At 36.0% G+C, this 18,073-nt stretch overlaps 1 protein-coding gene across 1 annotated transcript in view; it reads right to left on the reverse strand.

Moving 5' to 3' along the window:
• The window catches only part of CEP128 (centrosomal protein 128), a 148,226-nt gene that overhangs the window by 38,022 nt on the left and 92,131 nt on the right, over positions 1 to 18,073 (reverse strand). Inside the window, exons 11-13 of the mRNA XM_008057192.2 lie at positions 10,864 to 10,938; positions 9,147 to 9,279; positions 3,760 to 3,911 (exon numbers count right to left, since the gene is read on the reverse strand). Of these exons, the coding sequence (XP_008055383.1) occupies positions 3,760 to 3,911; positions 9,147 to 9,279; positions 10,864 to 10,938 (360 nt within the window). The remainder of the gene's footprint in view (positions 1 to 3,759; positions 3,912 to 9,146; positions 9,280 to 10,863; positions 10,939 to 18,073) is intronic.

Below are 18,073 nucleotides of genomic sequence, written 5' to 3' on the forward strand. Positions count from 1 at the left end.
TATTAGAATATGTAAACAACTCTCAACACTCAACAGTAAAACAATAAACAATCCCATTAGAAAGTGGTCAAAAGGCATGAAGGAACATTTTATCAGAAAAGATATACAGATGACAAATAAACATGAAAGTGTGTCTAAAAAAATGAAACTAACCATGTTGCCCATCGAAACTGAACTGGATAAAAAAAATAGTGGTACATATACATGATGAAATATTACACAGTTATAAAGAAGAACATAATTATGAACTTTGCAGCAACCCGGATTGATTTAGAGTCTATAATACTCAATAATTTAAAGAAAGAAAGTACTGAGTACCACTTGTTCTCACTCATAAGCAGACCCTGAAAATTTAACATAATACTATAAGAAGGTGATTGGCAGTAGTCGGAAACTGCCGGGATGGGGGAAAGCATAACATTAATAAATGTACCTGATCTCAAACCAGGCAAAGTGGGGACTAAAGTGAGGCCCAAACTTTATCTGTAAGATGACTACTTGTATACCTAATCCTGAGTTGTATCCCACCTCTTTAAAATAAAATAAAAAATAAACAATTTTTTAAATAAAAAGTACTCTCGCCAGGCTCGGTGGCTCAGCCTGTAGTCCCGCGCCTTTGGGAGACTGAGGTGAGTGGATTGCCTGAGCCCGCGGGTTCGAGACCCACCTGGGCAGCGAGACCTCATCTCTACAATAAATCAAAAAATCAGCTGGGCATGGTAGCGCATGCCTGTAATTCCGTCTACTCGGAAGACTGATGCAGATGATCGCCGGAGCCCAGCAGGTCGAGGCTGCAGTGGCCGGGAGCGGCCACTGCACTCCAGTCTGGGCGACAGAGTGAGACTCCAACTCAAACAAACAAACAAAAAGTAAACTAGAACAGAAAATTGTACCCAGACTAATTAAGATCTCTAAAAAGAGTTTAATCTTGCTACTCAAAGTAGTATTGAAGGGGCTATTCTCACACAGTACAATGACCAGCTTTATAGAAGAAATGCAAGAATCAAAAAGAGCTTGCGCTAAAAGCATGGTAAAAGAAACAACCTTCCTTCTGTTTCTGCTATACCAATCTTCAAAAAAAAGTTATTATTGATTATCATTTCTTTTTTTCTACTATTATCTCTTTTTTAAAAAAGTACAATCTGGCATTACAGTCCCAAGTTTCTGCTCATGAATAATCATATCAGTTGTCACTCAATTATCCCTTTCAACATTTAATCTAAATTATCTCCAACGCCTTGTTCTTTTTCTTTCTTTGAAGTTCTTCCTTGAATTTAAAAGTCACATTTTTTCAAGACGAGTAGGTTGATGGAAGATGGAGGCAGAGATTAAATCCGGGAAATCACTGATCAAGGATGCTTGGAATTCCTATGAATACAAATAGCCTATCAAGGTTAAGGAGGTTCGACTTGAGTTTAGAAAAAGGGAAAAATGCACTTAGTATTTTCTATGCCTATACAGATTTAAGGTCTTAGGTACAATTTGAAAGGTAAATTATGCAAATTCAAGTGTAGCTTTCTTTCATCTGGGTTTTTAAGAGCTATTTTTACTGTTTTTCCCCTATGTAAAACAAATCCTTAAAAATATATACTCTAAATAAACAAAAACTATTGTCATTAATGAGACATAGTCTCTTAAAATATTGGCAAATCTTCCAAAAATAGATGTGCTTCTAGGAAATGACCAGACAACAAATATTAACTTTAAAAAGTAACCATAAAATGTTGCTACAATATATTATCTCATTCAACAAATATTAATTGAGCACTTAGTATGGGTAACAGTGTATGGAAACACAGAGGGACACAGAATAAAACCTGGTTCGTAAACCACACCCATTTATGATCTGAAAAGGGATAGAAGCCTTAAATCCGTAAGTGACTGCCACAAGTTAGAATTACATCATTGCAACTTGGTGAATGGCCCAGAGCAAAATCTGTGCACAGAAGCATATCAAAAGAAAAAGCAAACAGTAGGCTGAATATCAGAGTGAAAGCACAGAAGACTGTTAGAAAGAGAAGAGATGTCAGTTCAACACAGTCCAGGAACAAAGATAGAGAATGTAGCAGAAGTAAATAGCATCTCTGGGTTATAAAGGCTATGTTAAAGGAAAGTGAGAGGTTGAGAAGCCTTAACTACAGCCATGAACAAACAACCCTTTAACAGCATTATTCTCTGATTCTGTTTACCAGCAAATTTCTGGTTATTAATTATAAAACCTATGCATAGAAAATCGGGAGATTGATGCCCTGCACAAAAAAGTAATGTTTTAACATCTGGGTAGGACTCCTGCATGGTGAATCAATAAACTGGCTGTCTTTTATACACTGCTCTCTTGTGAGTTTAGCTTTTTAATATGAGCCAGTCTCCTGGGTCACATTAACTGTAGGACACAGCAAACCTAAATTTCCAGATGTGAGGACAAGACCTTGAATCATATAAGGACATCCAAGTTGACTCTGTCTTGTTGACAGGTTGACCGGCTTTCTCCTGCATCACTTTTTCTACTTTATTATGGGCCATTTTGAAATTTTTATAGAAATATATCCAGATTACTTTAACAGAGTATGAGAAAAGTGCCATTATCACTTACAGTGATATACTCCAAATATAATCCAATATAAACCAAAAAGATTTCAGGAAGGGAAATGTTTAGTATTTATTTGTTTGTTTTGCTGTCGTTGTTGTTGTTTTTGAGTTGGAGTCCACTTCATCGCCCAGGCTAGAATGCAGTGGCATGCTCACGGCTACTCCAGTATGGACCAATTGGACACAGACGATCCTTCCACCTCAGCCTTCCAAGGAAGGCTTTGTAAAGAGTATGTCAATATTTCATCATCTTTACAATCTTAATCTTGAACCAAATCTAAAAGGCATTTTCTATTGACGTGCTGACAAGATGAAAGAGAAACTCAGACTGGAGTAACATCAAATATTTCCTTTGGGTTATATAAAATTAGGTGCTTTTAACAGCAATTTTCTACTTCTCATTATAATTTTGGAAATCCTTCAAAATGCAACTTATTACAATTAGAACATAACTTCACTAATAAAAACAGATATGGGGAGGATTGATACGTATCTATTCCCAAATGTGTCATCCAGTTTTGATCTAATTTGCATAATTATAATTTGAATTAAGCCATTTCCTTTTATAAGGTCCTGTCCTTGGATTTTTAATATATTCTGATAATTACCTCATCTATGCGAGATAAAAGGGAAGCGGGAACCGGTAGCTGCCTAGTTACACTTCATTCATGGTTACCACATCATCCATGATAACCACATAACCCTAAATTAATGAAGGCGTCACAGCTCCACCTCATGCAGAATAGCTAGAAATTTGAAAATCTCTATGGTTCCGAAGAAAAAAATCAGTAATACCTTATCACTGTGCATTCTGCCCATTTGAACCCCCAAATAAATGATAATTCACTTTCTCTTGGAGAAGAAAGATCCCTTCTGTCCACAGGAAGGACTCAACTATTACTAGAACAAAAATATTTTCAAGTTTAATAATAGCACAAGATTTCACTATAAAATAACGGAGAAAAAGAACCCAGAGAAAAGAATCTGAAAGAGAAATGAACTCATAGGAAATTCTATAGAAATGTAAATTAGTCTTTAACACAACTTTACATTACCAACACTCAAGCTAAAGTTCATAAAATCACACGTCTTTACATTAAAATTTCATTAAGCAATTTTGTGAACTAAAATTAAAGGATTTCGATTAGAACTTTAAAATGGCAAAGTCACCTCTACTTGTGCTGCCAAATGTGCTTTCTCCTTGTCTTTTCGCTCCACGGACCGCTTCACTTCCTCCAACTCAGATGCCACTGAACTGAAGCTCAGCTGCACTCTCAAATCTGACATCTGTTTCTCCAGATCCTGTTTTTCCCGCTCAACTCCTTAAAAGAGAAAATATAAAGCTAGACAGTTGTTCTTTATTCTCAGGAGGATATACTTGCAAATAGTACTGAGCCCTGAGGTCTCAAAATTCTATGTAACATAATCCATTTATTGACATTGTCACACAACAAACTTTGTCAGTCTACTGTCTCCGATCTCACACAGTTTTCAGATATATATATTGCTATGTCATCCAATATTAATTCACTTTGATACTAAAACTTAAAATGTTATCTGATTTCTAGTGCAATTTATTCCAGGAAAATTGTACTTTTTTTTCTTTAATTTTCCTCACATGTCTACGTTATTACCCCAAATGGTAAAACAAAAATACTAAAGAATTTTTCAATTATGCCACTCCACCTAACTAAAGTTACTTAAGTTTACCCAACAAAATGCTTTTCTTGCAACATAAATAACAAATGATGCTGTTAAATCTCTGATTGTCTATGACCACCAACTTGTTAATTCTATCAATTCTGGAGACTATTGGCTGAAATTATATCATTAAATAAGAGAAATTTACTTAGCATTTAATTCAACATGAAATACCTGGTCATATGGCACTATACCATCTTCTTCAAATATAAGGACAAATAACATAAAAATATATCCTCAATGAGCTTATATCCCAAGACTAGAGAGACAGGACATAAAGTACTGCCTTGAGTCTAAAATGTCAGAAATTGGAATACATGCTGTCATTTTAAAAAGCAGTTTTTAAAAAGTAGTTTTCTGAGCCGGGCTCAGTGGCTCAGCCTGTAATCCCATGCTTTGGGAGGCTGAGGTGAGTGGATTGCCTAAGCCCACAGGTTCAAGACCTGCCCGGGCAAGTTGGCGAGACCTCATCTCTACAATAAATCAAAAATTAGCCAGGCGTGGTAGCTCATGCCTATAGTTCCAGCTACTTGGAAGGCTGAGGCGGAAGGATCGCTGGAGCCCAGAAGGTCGAGGCTGTGGTGGCCGGGAGCGGCCACTGCATTCCAGTCTCTGTGACGGAGTGAGACTCCAAATCAAAAAAAAAAAAAAGTATTTTCTGGGAAAAAGGAAGAAAGGAAAGAAGAAAATATTTACAAATCAGATTTATACAGCACTCAAAATATATCTCAACTTCAGAAATATTAAAGTGCTCAAAATTGTACATATTAGAATAGACACATGGGCATTTCAAAAGTATGACAACAGCACTGACAGATACACAAGGATTATACAGAAACAGTACAAAGGATAGTGTGGTTAACTCTATCCTGGTGACAGACTAAGGCAGGAAGAATTGAAAACTAATTCGATTTTTAAAAGGAAAACAATACTTCACCAAGCAAAGGAGAGGGAATTGGGGGTGTTTTTAAGGAAAGAAAAACACCATAAAGCACAGGGATACAAAACTAGATTTAATATCCAGGTGTCTGTACACACAGTAGTTCTACGTAGATAACATATCTCAAACAATATGAGGGTGGGAGAAGGGAGAGTCAGCAGAGTTTATGTGTTGCTAGGGAACTTGGAATTTATCCTGCAGACCAAGGGTTAGCAAACATTTTCTGCAAGGGACCAGATAATAAATATGTTAGCCACATGATCTCTGCCGCAACTACTCAACTCTGCCATTGTATTGCAAAAGTAACCTAGACAGTGTGTCAGTGAGTGAGAGTAGCTGTGTCCCAATAAAGGTTGTTTACAAAAACAGATGGCAGTCTGAATTTGGCCCATGAGCTCTTTCCCCAGTCCTCTAGGTCTCCAATCTGAAAATTTACATATTGATTTATGTGTAATTTGTATTCATTCATTTTATAAATATATATATTCTATCATATATAGGTATAGGTATGCACATATAACATCTCAATAGTATATATATATAGACATATGTTTCATGATATATATAACACTAGCATGGATATATAACAAGTTTGAATACATAGTATGCAAAATATTAAGGCATACATGTATAAATATATACGTGTGCATGTGTATATTTCATGAAACATGTATTTGGTATGGAGACACACATGATATTTTGTTATGTTTCATAATATATATACATGTATAAAACGTTAATAAAGATAAATATACATATATACATAGGCATACACACATATATCACATATAAATAAAACATTTACCAAAAAAATTTGAAACATAAAGTATAAAATATAAATAGCATTACAAATGCTCCATCTTGGAGAACACTTGGGTCAGTATAGGATCACAGTTAAGACCTCAAGTTTGGAAAAGAAAAGATTTAGGTCTCCTACTTCCCACATGTGTGATCTTGGGAAAGTTAGTCTCTTAGTTCTTCAAACCTTTTATCATAATACTTAAAACAGAATAAGAATAGTACCCTTGTCATAGAGGTGCAACACAAATTAAGAGAGACAATGTAGTAAGAGTTTAATAAATTGTAATGAGAGGTTTTAATCAAGAGAATAATCAGTTTGTGTTTTAGAAGGGTATCTTTAGTAGTAAAAAGAAGACAGTCTACAGAGGAGCCAGAATAAGTTTAGACAGGTTTTAAAAATACTACAGGTAAGATGAAGCATGCCCAAGCTGGAGCAGTAGAGATAAGAAAGAGAATGGGGCAAATTCAAGAGAAATTAGGATGTACAAACAGGCACGATGTGGGGACTAATTAGAAGGAGGAAAGAAGGAATACTTTTGATATTCTCCATATTTTAGTATTGAATGGAAGATGATGCTTTCATTTGAGACAGGAAAGAAAAACAGGATTTGAGGAAAGGATACATTCACTTGTAAAGCTACTGACTGAGCTTTCTGTGGAATACCAGATGAAGACATCCAATGAGCAACTCCATCAGAAGAGTTGAAGATTAGGAGAGTGAGTAGAGATAGATTTAGGAATTATCATTTACAGGTGATAACTAAAGCATAAGATTAAATAACAACCCCTTGGGAATGAACTAAGTAAGAAAAGTCATGACAGACTACTATACAAAATCAACATCTGAAAGACAAACTGTGAACAAAGCGAAAAGATTCAAATGAAAATAATAAAAACGACCAGGGCAGAAGAATTAGGAAAAGAAAACCGGCAACAGTGACAGAAGTAATGAAAAGATTCTTTGAAATTGACTGAGGAGGTCACTAGTAAACCAAGCAAAGTCAATTTTAGAAACAGAGGTGGAAACCATTGTGCAGTGCATAGAAAAGTCAACAGCAGCTGGAATGTGATGAGTGTGGTTTCTTATGTAGGATTGTCAATAAATAATACAAATATTCTATAAAGATTTTTCAACTCTAGGATGGTTGAAAAAAAGTGAAGAAATCCATCATCACACTGATAAGAGAACTTTCAGATATTTTTTAAAAACCTGGTAAATGGTTCAGAAAAGTCACATTTTTCTGGTTCTCAATGATTTATACAAGAAATAACTAGATTTTATGAGGTATCAAAACATACAACAAATATGTCAGTCTTTTTCCAACAATTCCTATGTGCATCTTTATGAAATTTGATGAATAATCTAATAGTTTAGAATTTTATTTTTTTAATTTGATGTCAAATGCTATCTAAATGATAATATCACATGAAACTTAAGTGAACTTAATGGCATATAAATACATGGTTAGTTTGTTCCCACCAAATCACATGTTGAAATTTGACCCCTTGCCGGGCTCGGTGGCTCAGCCTGTAATCCTGCGCCTTTGGGAGGCTGAAGTGAGTGGATTGCCTGAGTCCATGGGTTCGAGACCCGCCTGGGCAACTTGGTGAGACCTCATCTCTACAATAAATAAAAAATGAGCCAGGCGTGGTAGTGCGCGCCTGTAGTTCCAGCTACTTGGAAGGCTGAGGCGGAAGGATCGCCAGAGCCCAGCAGGTCGAGGCTGCGGTGGCTGGGAGCGGCCACCGCACTCCAGTCTGGGTGACAGAGTGAGACTCCAACTCAAAAAAAAAAAAAGAAAAGAAATTTGACCCACAGTGTGACGGTGACGGTAGAGGGGGTCCAGGTGGAAGTTTTAGGCTATGGGGTCAGATGTCTCATAAATGCCTTGGTGCCACTCTTGCAACAGTGAGTTCTTGCTCTCGTGAGAATGGATTGGTTCTCAAGGAAATGAATTAGTTCCAGGAAGAGTGAGTTGTTATAAAGTCAGGCTGCCTCTCAGATTTGGTCCTTGCACACGCATCCATTCCTCCTTGGACCACCTTCGCCTATGCAGTACAAAACTCACCAGAAACCAAGCAGATGCCAGAGCCATGCTTCTTTATAGTCTTACTTATTTACAAAGTAATTCTCTTTTTAAAATGTTTCCTCTTCTGAATAAATCATTTTTGTGAATTTTTAAAAATAAAATAAAATAAGTTTCCCAGCCTCAGGGAACACAAAATGGACTAAGACAGTATATTGGAATAGCTTTGTCAAAATTTGTCATCCACTGAAGATTTTCTGACATGGAAATTCTATCTTAAGAAACATCTTGAGTTATGTTTGGAAAACCTGGGGAAATATTTACCTTCCTTAAATTTAATAGTACATCAAACGCTTATAAGAGATTTTCTAATAATTTGTGCATTTGAGTAGAAAACCTCATTATTGGAATAATATATAAACTGAGTAATCTGGACTCACTTGTTAAAAACCATTATAAAATCTCAATATTACCATTTTTGTTGAAACTGGACTTACATCCAGAGTCATTAAAGTACACAATTTACATTAACACCACTACTGAGAAAGTAGTCTAACATTCTTCAAACACAAAATGTTCTTACTACACATAAGAAAAAGCCAGTGACCACTTCCATGATGTGATTACCAATCTCTAGATAACAAAAAAGACAATTATAATTTTAACTTTTCATATACTGAAAATTGAGACAAGGGGAATTGAAAAATAGACAGGCATTTACAAGTATAAAGACAAGTACACATGCACATAAACACACACACACAAACACACGCACACACACACAAACACACGCATTTAGGCATGGGAACAGGAAGCTAGTAAAGCTTCCACTACTGCCTTTGAAGCCTCTTTCTAAGAGAAAGTCCCATGTATAAGCAGATGTGACAACCAAAATGGTTCTGAAAATCAAGCAAAGAAGACATAAAATTGGATACTAAATTACAATCACCTTCTCTGAAAACTTTACAATAGATCAAGAAATAGGTATCATAACATGAGTAGAACACAAGGAATGCAATTCTGAGAATGAAAAGTATTTTCTAAGAAAGATCAGCAACAGCCCACACATTTACAAATCAGAATTATACCTCTCCTAAACCTCCAGTCATCTCCTTGTTCATCCTGATGGTTCGACTGTTGCCTGGAAATCTGAGATACTTGATGCTGTAAACCCTTTCGATCACCTTCTGCTTTCGTGAGTTGTGTACGCAGTTCTTCTACCTAAATATATATAGTCAAAAATCAAATTTTTATCAGTTTTCAAAATCAGAAAAATAAAATTGAATTTACAAATTATTATAAATTATTTTCACAGGGGAAAAAAATCATACTTGAAATGGACTACTGTAAACACAAATAGAAATCAAGTTAATCTCCTTGCTATGCGAAGCACAGTAGAACAGTTTCTTGTTCCATTTCTTCATTCTTTCCATTCTCTCCACAAACAATGAGTGTTTTTTCATTCCCTGTGTCTACTGTGACAAAAAATTTGACCACATTTTCATGAAATCCCATATTTTGTCCCAGTTCATTCTACTGCTATTAACCTAAACCACCCCCAATTAAGTACTGTATGTTTTTATACTTTTCTATTTTTCACCTATCTTCTTTCATGTGAACATAGTCTATTAATTGTTAAATTCAAGTGAAATGATCATAATTTAGCACATTTTATACCAAAATAATGCTCAGATAAGCAATAAATGCTATTGAATAAGCTATAAATTTCTTGAAGCCAAGAACTGTCTTATTCATCTTTATATTTCTAGAGACTACCAAATTATCTAGTACATAGAAGATACATCCCAAATGACCACTAAACAAGTTATCAGTGGCAAAAAGATTCAGCTAGAGACACAAAGACAAACTGAACAAAGAAATATCTTCCTTCAAACACTGAAATTAGAGATTACAAATCAGAATGGAATTTAATACAAAAATAAACTTCCAAAAAAGAAAGTCTGAACCCTGCCAAAATTCATTCATGTGACCATAGGCTGTAGAACAAAGTCATTGAACGTTTTTAAAGGTTTTCTAAAACAGGTGTTGTGGTATATTTTCAGCACCAATTGTCAACAAGTAATACTCTTTCTGAATATCTATAATGCCTGACATCTTTGCATACCCTAGCATAATATGTAGGTGAGTTATGTAACACAAACCTCGAAACATAAGAAGATATCATTGCAGTTTGTATTAAACGCAGGCAGAGAAGCAGTTAGAAACCCATATGTCCTTATCCTATGTATGTAAGATGGTTATTTAAAGCCATTGAACTTTAAATATCAGAAGCGCCAAACTCCCATTAGTGGACTGCAAAATGATGTTTTCCATAAAAACCAAACCTTATTTTTGGTTAAAAGGGGCATCTTGAAAACAAAAATTAAGGATAATGATGTATTCAAAGAGACTTGAACATGCCAAGGTCTTTTTACGTATTTTACTTCCTCCCTTACTCTCCAATGCCTGCTTGAATAAAATTTAGCTCCTGGGAAAATTTTACCTTACATATCCAATCTTACTTTTACACTGCTCAAGCTAAGAGAGATAAATAGTAAGTTGTAGCAGTAATCAGTGAGATACACTGTCATAGTGGGAACTTCAGCCAGTGTTTTCTACTAGTTTTCTCAGAATCTTCCTGAAAGGATTTTATCTTTTGCTTACGTGTGCTAATATACATTACTTAGGAAAACAATGTATCTAGACCTACTTTTTTTTCCCCTTTCAAAAAGACATTTAAGTAGAAAAGAAGACTCAATCTTGATGTAAAGTAAAAGCATATAGTCATAGCTTGTATAGACTTACCTGATGCAAAAGTGTTTCTCTGCTGCCTTCTGATTGATTCAGCAACCTTCGAGAAAGTTCCAATTCCTGTTCAAGCTAAAGTGTCAATAAAGAGCAAAGAAAAATGTCCAATGGAGCAGAAGATAACAACATTATTATGAACACTATTTGTTTATTTTAAAGATATAGGGTACAATTCAGGATTAGGTGAACAAGTGGTCATTATAGCTTGGGTCTCCCTTTGGTCTCCACTTCACCTGGTTTGAGATCAGGTACTTTTAGGTTATGTGCCCTCCCCCACCCCACCCCCTAGCAGTTTCCAGCTATTGCTAATCCCTTTCTTATAGTATTATGTGAACACACTTTGAGAGGAGAAAAATGGAATGGTTTACAGAAGATATTTATAGCTAATGTGAAAGAATAAATATCTCACCATACACATTTATCGATACTTCCATTAAAATAATGTTAACTGTATAACATAAAGTGAACTAGACCGGGCCTCAGGAAGTCTGGGATCTAGTCAGTTTCATTTCAACTTGTAATCTAGTCCAGTCTAGTCTTTAGAACTCCATTCAGTCATCTCTAAAACAAGAATTTTGTATTAGACAGTCTCTGAGATTCCTTACAGTTCTAAAGCATTTTAATTCTAAAGCAATTTTTTTAAGTCTGCTTTTTTTTTTAATTTTAAAGATATGGGGTACAATTCAGGATTAGGTATGCAAGTAGTCATCGTACAGATAAAGTTTGGGCCTCCTTTAGGTTCCCACTTTGCCTGGTTTGAGATCAAGTACCCTTATTAACGTAGTGTCCCCACCTCCCTCCCCTGGTAGTATCCTGCTACTGCTAATCCCTTTGTTACAGTATTATGGTAAATGTTAAGGGTCCACTTATGAGTACATGTGGTACTCAGTTGTTTCTGTGATAGATCACTAAGTATTATAGACTCTGAATCCATCCAAGTTGATACAGAGTCCATATGCTTGTCCTTCTTTATGGCTGCATAATATTCCATTGTGTATATATACCACATTTCTTTAGTCCAGTCCACTTTTGATGGGCAGCATAGTTAGTTCCATGTTTTTGCTATTGTGAATAGTGCTGCAGTAAACATACGTGTGCATGCATCTTTTTTGTAGAATTATTTGCATTCCTCCGGTTATATTACCAGTGGGGGATTGCTGGGTCCTATGGTAGGTCAATTTCTAGTTCTTTTAGAAATCGCCACACTGTTTTCCATAGAGGTTGTACTAGTTTGCATTCCCACCAGCAGTATAGAAGTATTCCCTTCTCTCTACAACCTTGCCAGTATATGTCGTTTCTGTTTTATTAATGATGGCCATTCTTACTGGAGTTAGGTGGTACTCAATGTCTCAATGTGGTTTTGATTTGCATTTCTCGGATGATTAGTGAGGATGAGCACTTTTTCATGTGTCTGTTGGCTGCCCATATATCTTCTTTTTAGATGTGTCTATTCATATCTTTTGCCCACTTTTTAGTGGGGCTGTTTGTTATCTTCCTTTTAACATGTTTGAGTTCCTTGTAGAAACTAGAAGTTAGGTTTGTCGGATATACAATTGACAAATATTTTTTTTCCCATTCTGTGGGTTGTCTCCCCACTCTCTTGATAGTTTCTTCTGCTTTGCAGAAGATTTTCAGTAGCTTTTCAGTTTAATGGGGTCCTACTTGTCTATCTTGTCTCTTATGGCATGGACATCCAGGGTTTTGATCAGGAATTGGTTGCCTACTCTGATCCCAATAAGGGTATCCCCTGCATTTTCTAAGATTCTTATAGTTTGAGGTTTTACGTTTAAGTCTTTGATCCATTTAGAGTTGATTTTTGTGTATGGTGATAGGTAGGGGTCTTGTTTCAATCTTCTGCAAGTGGTTAGCCAGTTTTCCTAGCACCATTCACTGAATACATTCTCCTCTCCCTAGTGGTTGTTGGTGGAGGCCTTGTCCAAGATGACTTGGTTGAGAAATTGAGGTTTTGCTTCCGGAATCTCTATCCTGATCCATTGGTCTATATGCCTGTTCTTGTACCAATACTAGGCTGTTTTCATTATTGTAGCCTTATATTAAATTTTAAAGTCTGGAAGTGTGATACCGCCTGCTTTGTTTCTTTTGCTAAGAACTGTTTTGACTATTCATGGTCGTTTATGTTTCCATATGAATTTCTGTATTGTCATTTCCAGTCAGGTCTGAGAAGAATGATGTTGGTAATCTAATGAGTACTGCTCTGAATCCACAGATTGCCTTGGGTAGGATAGACATCTTAATAATGTTGATTCTTCTTATCCATGAGCATGGAATATTTTTTCATTTGCTTGTGTCTTCTTGGATTTCTTTGTGCAGTGTTTTTTAGTTTTCATTGTAAAGGTCTTTCACTTCTCTGGTTAGGAAGATGCCAAGGTATTTTATTTTTATTTTTGTTACTACTGTGAATGGGATTGTGCTTTTTATTTGGTTCTCTGCCTGTTTGTTGCTGGTGTATAAGAAAGTGACTGTCTTTTGCACATTTATTTTGTACCCCAAGGCTTTGCCAAAGTCCTTTATCAGTGCAAGGAGGTTTTTGGCAGATTTTCTTGGATTTCCGAGGTATAGGATCATATCATCAGCAAAGAGGGATAACATAATTTCCACTTTTCCTATCTGGATACCCCTGATTTCCTTCTCTTGTCTAATTGCTCTAGCTAGGACCTCCAATGTTGAATAGGAGGGGTAAGAGTGGGTAGCCTTATCTTGTTCTGGTTTTCAGGGGAAGTGCTTCCAGTTTCTGTGTATTTAGCAATATGCTAGCTGTGGTTTTATTGTAGATAGCATTTACTATTTTGAGATATGTTCCTTTTGTGCCTAGGTGTTCAAGGTTTTTTATCAAGAAGGGATGCTGCCCCACAATATCATAATAAAAAATATTGATTATTAAAAAAAAGAAAAAAAAAGAAGGGATGCTGGATTTTATCAAAGCAATTTTTTCTTTAAATTAAAACATGCAATGTCAAATAAACTAAATTAGGATAAATCACTCTATGAAAAACATGCCTGCACATGCATGTTTATTGCAATATTCACAATAGCAAAAACATAGAATTAACCATGCTGCCCATCAAAAGAGAACTGGAATTAAATATATATATATGGTACACATACACAATGGAAGATTATGTAACTATAAAGGACAAAATTATGTACTTTGCAGCAACTTAGATAGACTTAGAGTCTACAATACTGAGTGAACTATCAAAAAAACAAAGAACTGAGTACCGCATGTTCTCACTCATAAGCAGACCTTGAACAATTGCCATAATACTGTAAGAAAGGGATTGGCAGTATTGGGAAACTGCCAGGGGATAGGCGGGGCAAGATTGGCAGCAGTGGGAAACTGCCGGTGGGGGGGAGGGCATACCTCATCAACAAGGGTACTTGTATAACAAACATTTGTATACCTAACCCTGAATTGTACTCCACATCTTTAAAATAAAAACATTTTTTAAAAAGAATAACTATAGGGTTCCAATGATTCAAAGTACATTTCATCTAACTGATGATTTCTTATATTTCTAAGATATTCCTTAAATGTGTTAATTTCTAAATTCAGAATGAAGACATTTCCTTAATAATTCTGCCATTAGGCTGGGTGCAGTGACTTACGCCTGTAATCCCATTGCTTCAGGAGGTTGAGTCAGGAGTTAAAAACCAGCCTGGGCAACATAATGAAACACCCTGTTTCTACAAAAAAATTAGTTGGGCATAGTGGTGCCTGTAGTTACAGCAAGAGGCTACAGTGAAAAGTTCATTAACAAAACGAACAGCCTATTAAAAAGTGGGCAAAAGACAAAAACAGACACTTCTCAAAAGAAGATATACAGGCAGCCAACAGACACACGAAAAAGTGCTCAGCCTCATCATCAGAGAAATACAAATCAAAATCACATTGAGATACCACCTAACCCCAGTAAGAATGGCCATCATTAATAAAACAAACAACAACAGATGCTAGCCAGGATGCAGACAAAAAGGAACACTTCTACACTGCTGGTGGGAATGCAAACTAGTGCAACCTCTTTGGAAGACAGTGTGATGATTTCTGAAAGAACTAGAAATTGATCTTCCATATGACCCAGAAATTTCCCTATTGGGAATATACCTGGAGGAACTCAAATCATTCTACAAAAAAGATACCTGCACAAATATGTTTGGTGCAGCTCTATTCACAATAGCAAAAACATGAAACCAACCATGTTGCCCATCAAAGCTGAACTGAATTTTAAAAATGTGGTACATATACACAATGGAATATTATGCAGCCATAAAGAAGGACAAACATATGAACTTCACAGTAACTTGGATGGATTTAGAGTCGATCATACTCAGTGACCTATTACAGAAACACAGAACAGAGTACCATATGTGCTCACTCATAAGTGGACCTTGAGCAATTATAATACTGTAAGAAAGGGATTAGCAGTAGTGGGAAACTGTCAGGGGAGGAGAGGTGGGATTGGCAATTGAGGGAAACTGCTGGGGAGGGAGGGGCACACCTCATCAACAAGGGTACCTGCATAATCAAGGTTTGTATACCTAACCCTGAATTGTACCCACATTTTTATAATAATAAATAAATAAAATAAATAGAAAATAAAAAAATACGGCCATTAGATAAATATCTGTAAATAATGTGGTCAGTCAGATCACTAAATACCCTACAAAGTCTGAATATGCCTACTTGATTTCAAGGTGAAAAATGTGATAGAGGGATGGGACACAAGTTTGCTAAAAATTTAATACTTACAAGAACTAGACTTGTTTGCATTTTGTAAGAGTAAAGATGTTTTATAAAATCACAAATTTACATTAGGATGCTTTTAAATGCTTAGATTTTTCTTTCTTTTTTTTTCTTTGTATTTTAAAGATATGGGGTACAATTCAGGATTACATAATACAAATGGTCATTGTACAGGTAAAGTTTGGGTCTCACTTTGGTCCCCACTTCACCTGGTTTGAGATCAGGTACCCTTATTAATGAAGTGTGCTCCCCTCTGAGTGCTTAGATTTTTAATGCTTATCCTAAATTATCTTTTCATTTGACCAAATTACTCACTACATATTAGTCCCTTAAATAACTGTGCTTGTGAAAGGAAACCATCAAGAGAGAGAGAAGACAACCCACAGAATGGGAAAAAATATTTGCCAACTGTATATCTGACAAAGGTCTAGCATCTAGGATCTATAAGGAACTCAAACGTGACAAAAGGAAAAAAACAAACAACCTATTAAAAAGTGGGCAAAAGATATGAATACACACTTCTCAGAAGAAGACATACAAGCGGCCAACAAATATATGAAAAAATGGCCTGCCTCACTAATCATCAGCGAAATGCAAATCAAAACCACAATGAGATACCACCTAACACCAGTCAAGATGGTCATCATCAGTAACAAAAAACAACTGATGCTGGAGAGGATACGAGGAAAAGGGAATGCTTCTATACTGTGGGTAGGAGTGTAAACTGGTACAGCCTCTGTGGAAAACAGTGTGACGATTTCTAAAAGATCTAAAAATCGACCTTCCATACAACCCCGCAATCCCCCTTCTGGGAATATACCTGGAGGAATTCAAATCACTCTATAAAAGATACTTGCCCATGCATGCTTATTACACATTATTCACAATAGCAAAAACATGGAACCAACCATGCTGCCCATCAAAAGTGGACTGGATAAAAAAATGTGGCACATATACATGATGGAATTTTATATAGCCATAAAGGACAAAATTATGAATTTCATAGCAACTTGGATGGATTTAGAGTCTATCATACTCAGTGATCTACCACAGAAACAAAGATCTGAGTACCACATGTACTCACTCATAAGCAGATTCTGACCATTTATCATAATACTATAAGAAAGGGATTGGCAGTAGGGGGACACTGCTGGGGAAGGAAGTACATAACATCAACAAGGATACCCCATCTAAAACCAGGTGAAGCAGAGACCAAAGGAAGGTCCAAACTCTACCTGTACAATTACCACTTACGTACCTGACCCTGAATTGTACCCCACATTCTTACAATTTAAAAAAAAAATACACGTGGAAAAAATAAATTATGCATGTGGTAGGTGTGTCTATCAAAGAGTATGAGGGGGCCTTGTGGTGAGGGAAATGTTCTGTAGCCTGATGGTGGCAGTGTTAACAAGAAGCTACACGAGACAAAAATAGATAGAACTACACATGCTCAACACACAAATGAGTGCATATAAGGCTGGTAAAACTCATATAAGTTCTGTAGAGTATAGCAATGCCAATTTCCTGGTTTTGATATTGAATGGCAATTATGCAAAATGTTACCATTGATGGAAGCTGGGTGCCTGGGACTTCTTTGTAGTTTGTTTTGCAACATCTTATGAATCTATAACTATTTCAAAATAATTTTAATCTATGTAACTTTTAAAAAATTATATATATGACTCATAAAATAAATGTCATGTAAAAAAATATATGTGGGATCACAGAATCCACATCAAATATTATTCTCTCATCTTCATGAAAAAATAAAGAGGGAAGAAATCACACTTCAGGCAAAATGGCTTTGAAATCAACCAAAGCCCATAATGGTCATATGGGCTGTGTAACATTGGCAGGTTCAACTATCAAAGGGAAAATTTGATGACTTGACATACTATGATTATCCCAAAGGCAGCATGGCAGCTGCCTTTACACAGGTTGGTAAAATAAAATAAAGGAGAAAATGGTAGGTAGAAAAAGTGTATGGAGTATACAGCAGAACAAATTTTTACTTCATCATTCATACCTTGGGCTCATCCTTAAATCTATTCATTTGCAAATTGAGGACAGTTGTTTGGTCTCTGGATTCCTTTCTAACTCTAAAGTCTAGGCTCTGTGTGTTCACCAGCACATGTATATGTCAAAAGTCCTTAACACTTAATGAGAAGAGAAGATGTTTTCAGAACTAAGCTGCTAACTATACCTATCCTCCATAATAAAAATAAATATAACCACAATTTTCAGCCTTCAAAGGACAGGTCTTTCCAAACCCTGCAACAAAGTCAAATCTTTTATATGTTCCCAGCAAGAAGTTAAATTCAACCTCACAAACAGGAAAGTGGCCACAGATGACAAGGTGGCAAATGACCTGTGTATCTGCTAGCAAGGGCAGTAGTGGAGTGGCAAAGCTGTTGAACCAGGTGACTCCACATCTAAAGAGAA

This window comes from Carlito syrichta, unplaced genomic scaffold (assembly GCF_000164805.1).
Source record: "Carlito syrichta isolate Samal-C Ts95f unplaced genomic scaffold, Tarsius_syrichta-2.0.1 Scaffold302860, whole genome shotgun sequence".
Classification (NCBI taxonomy): domain Eukaryota; kingdom Metazoa; phylum Chordata; class Mammalia; order Primates; family Tarsiidae; genus Carlito; species Carlito syrichta.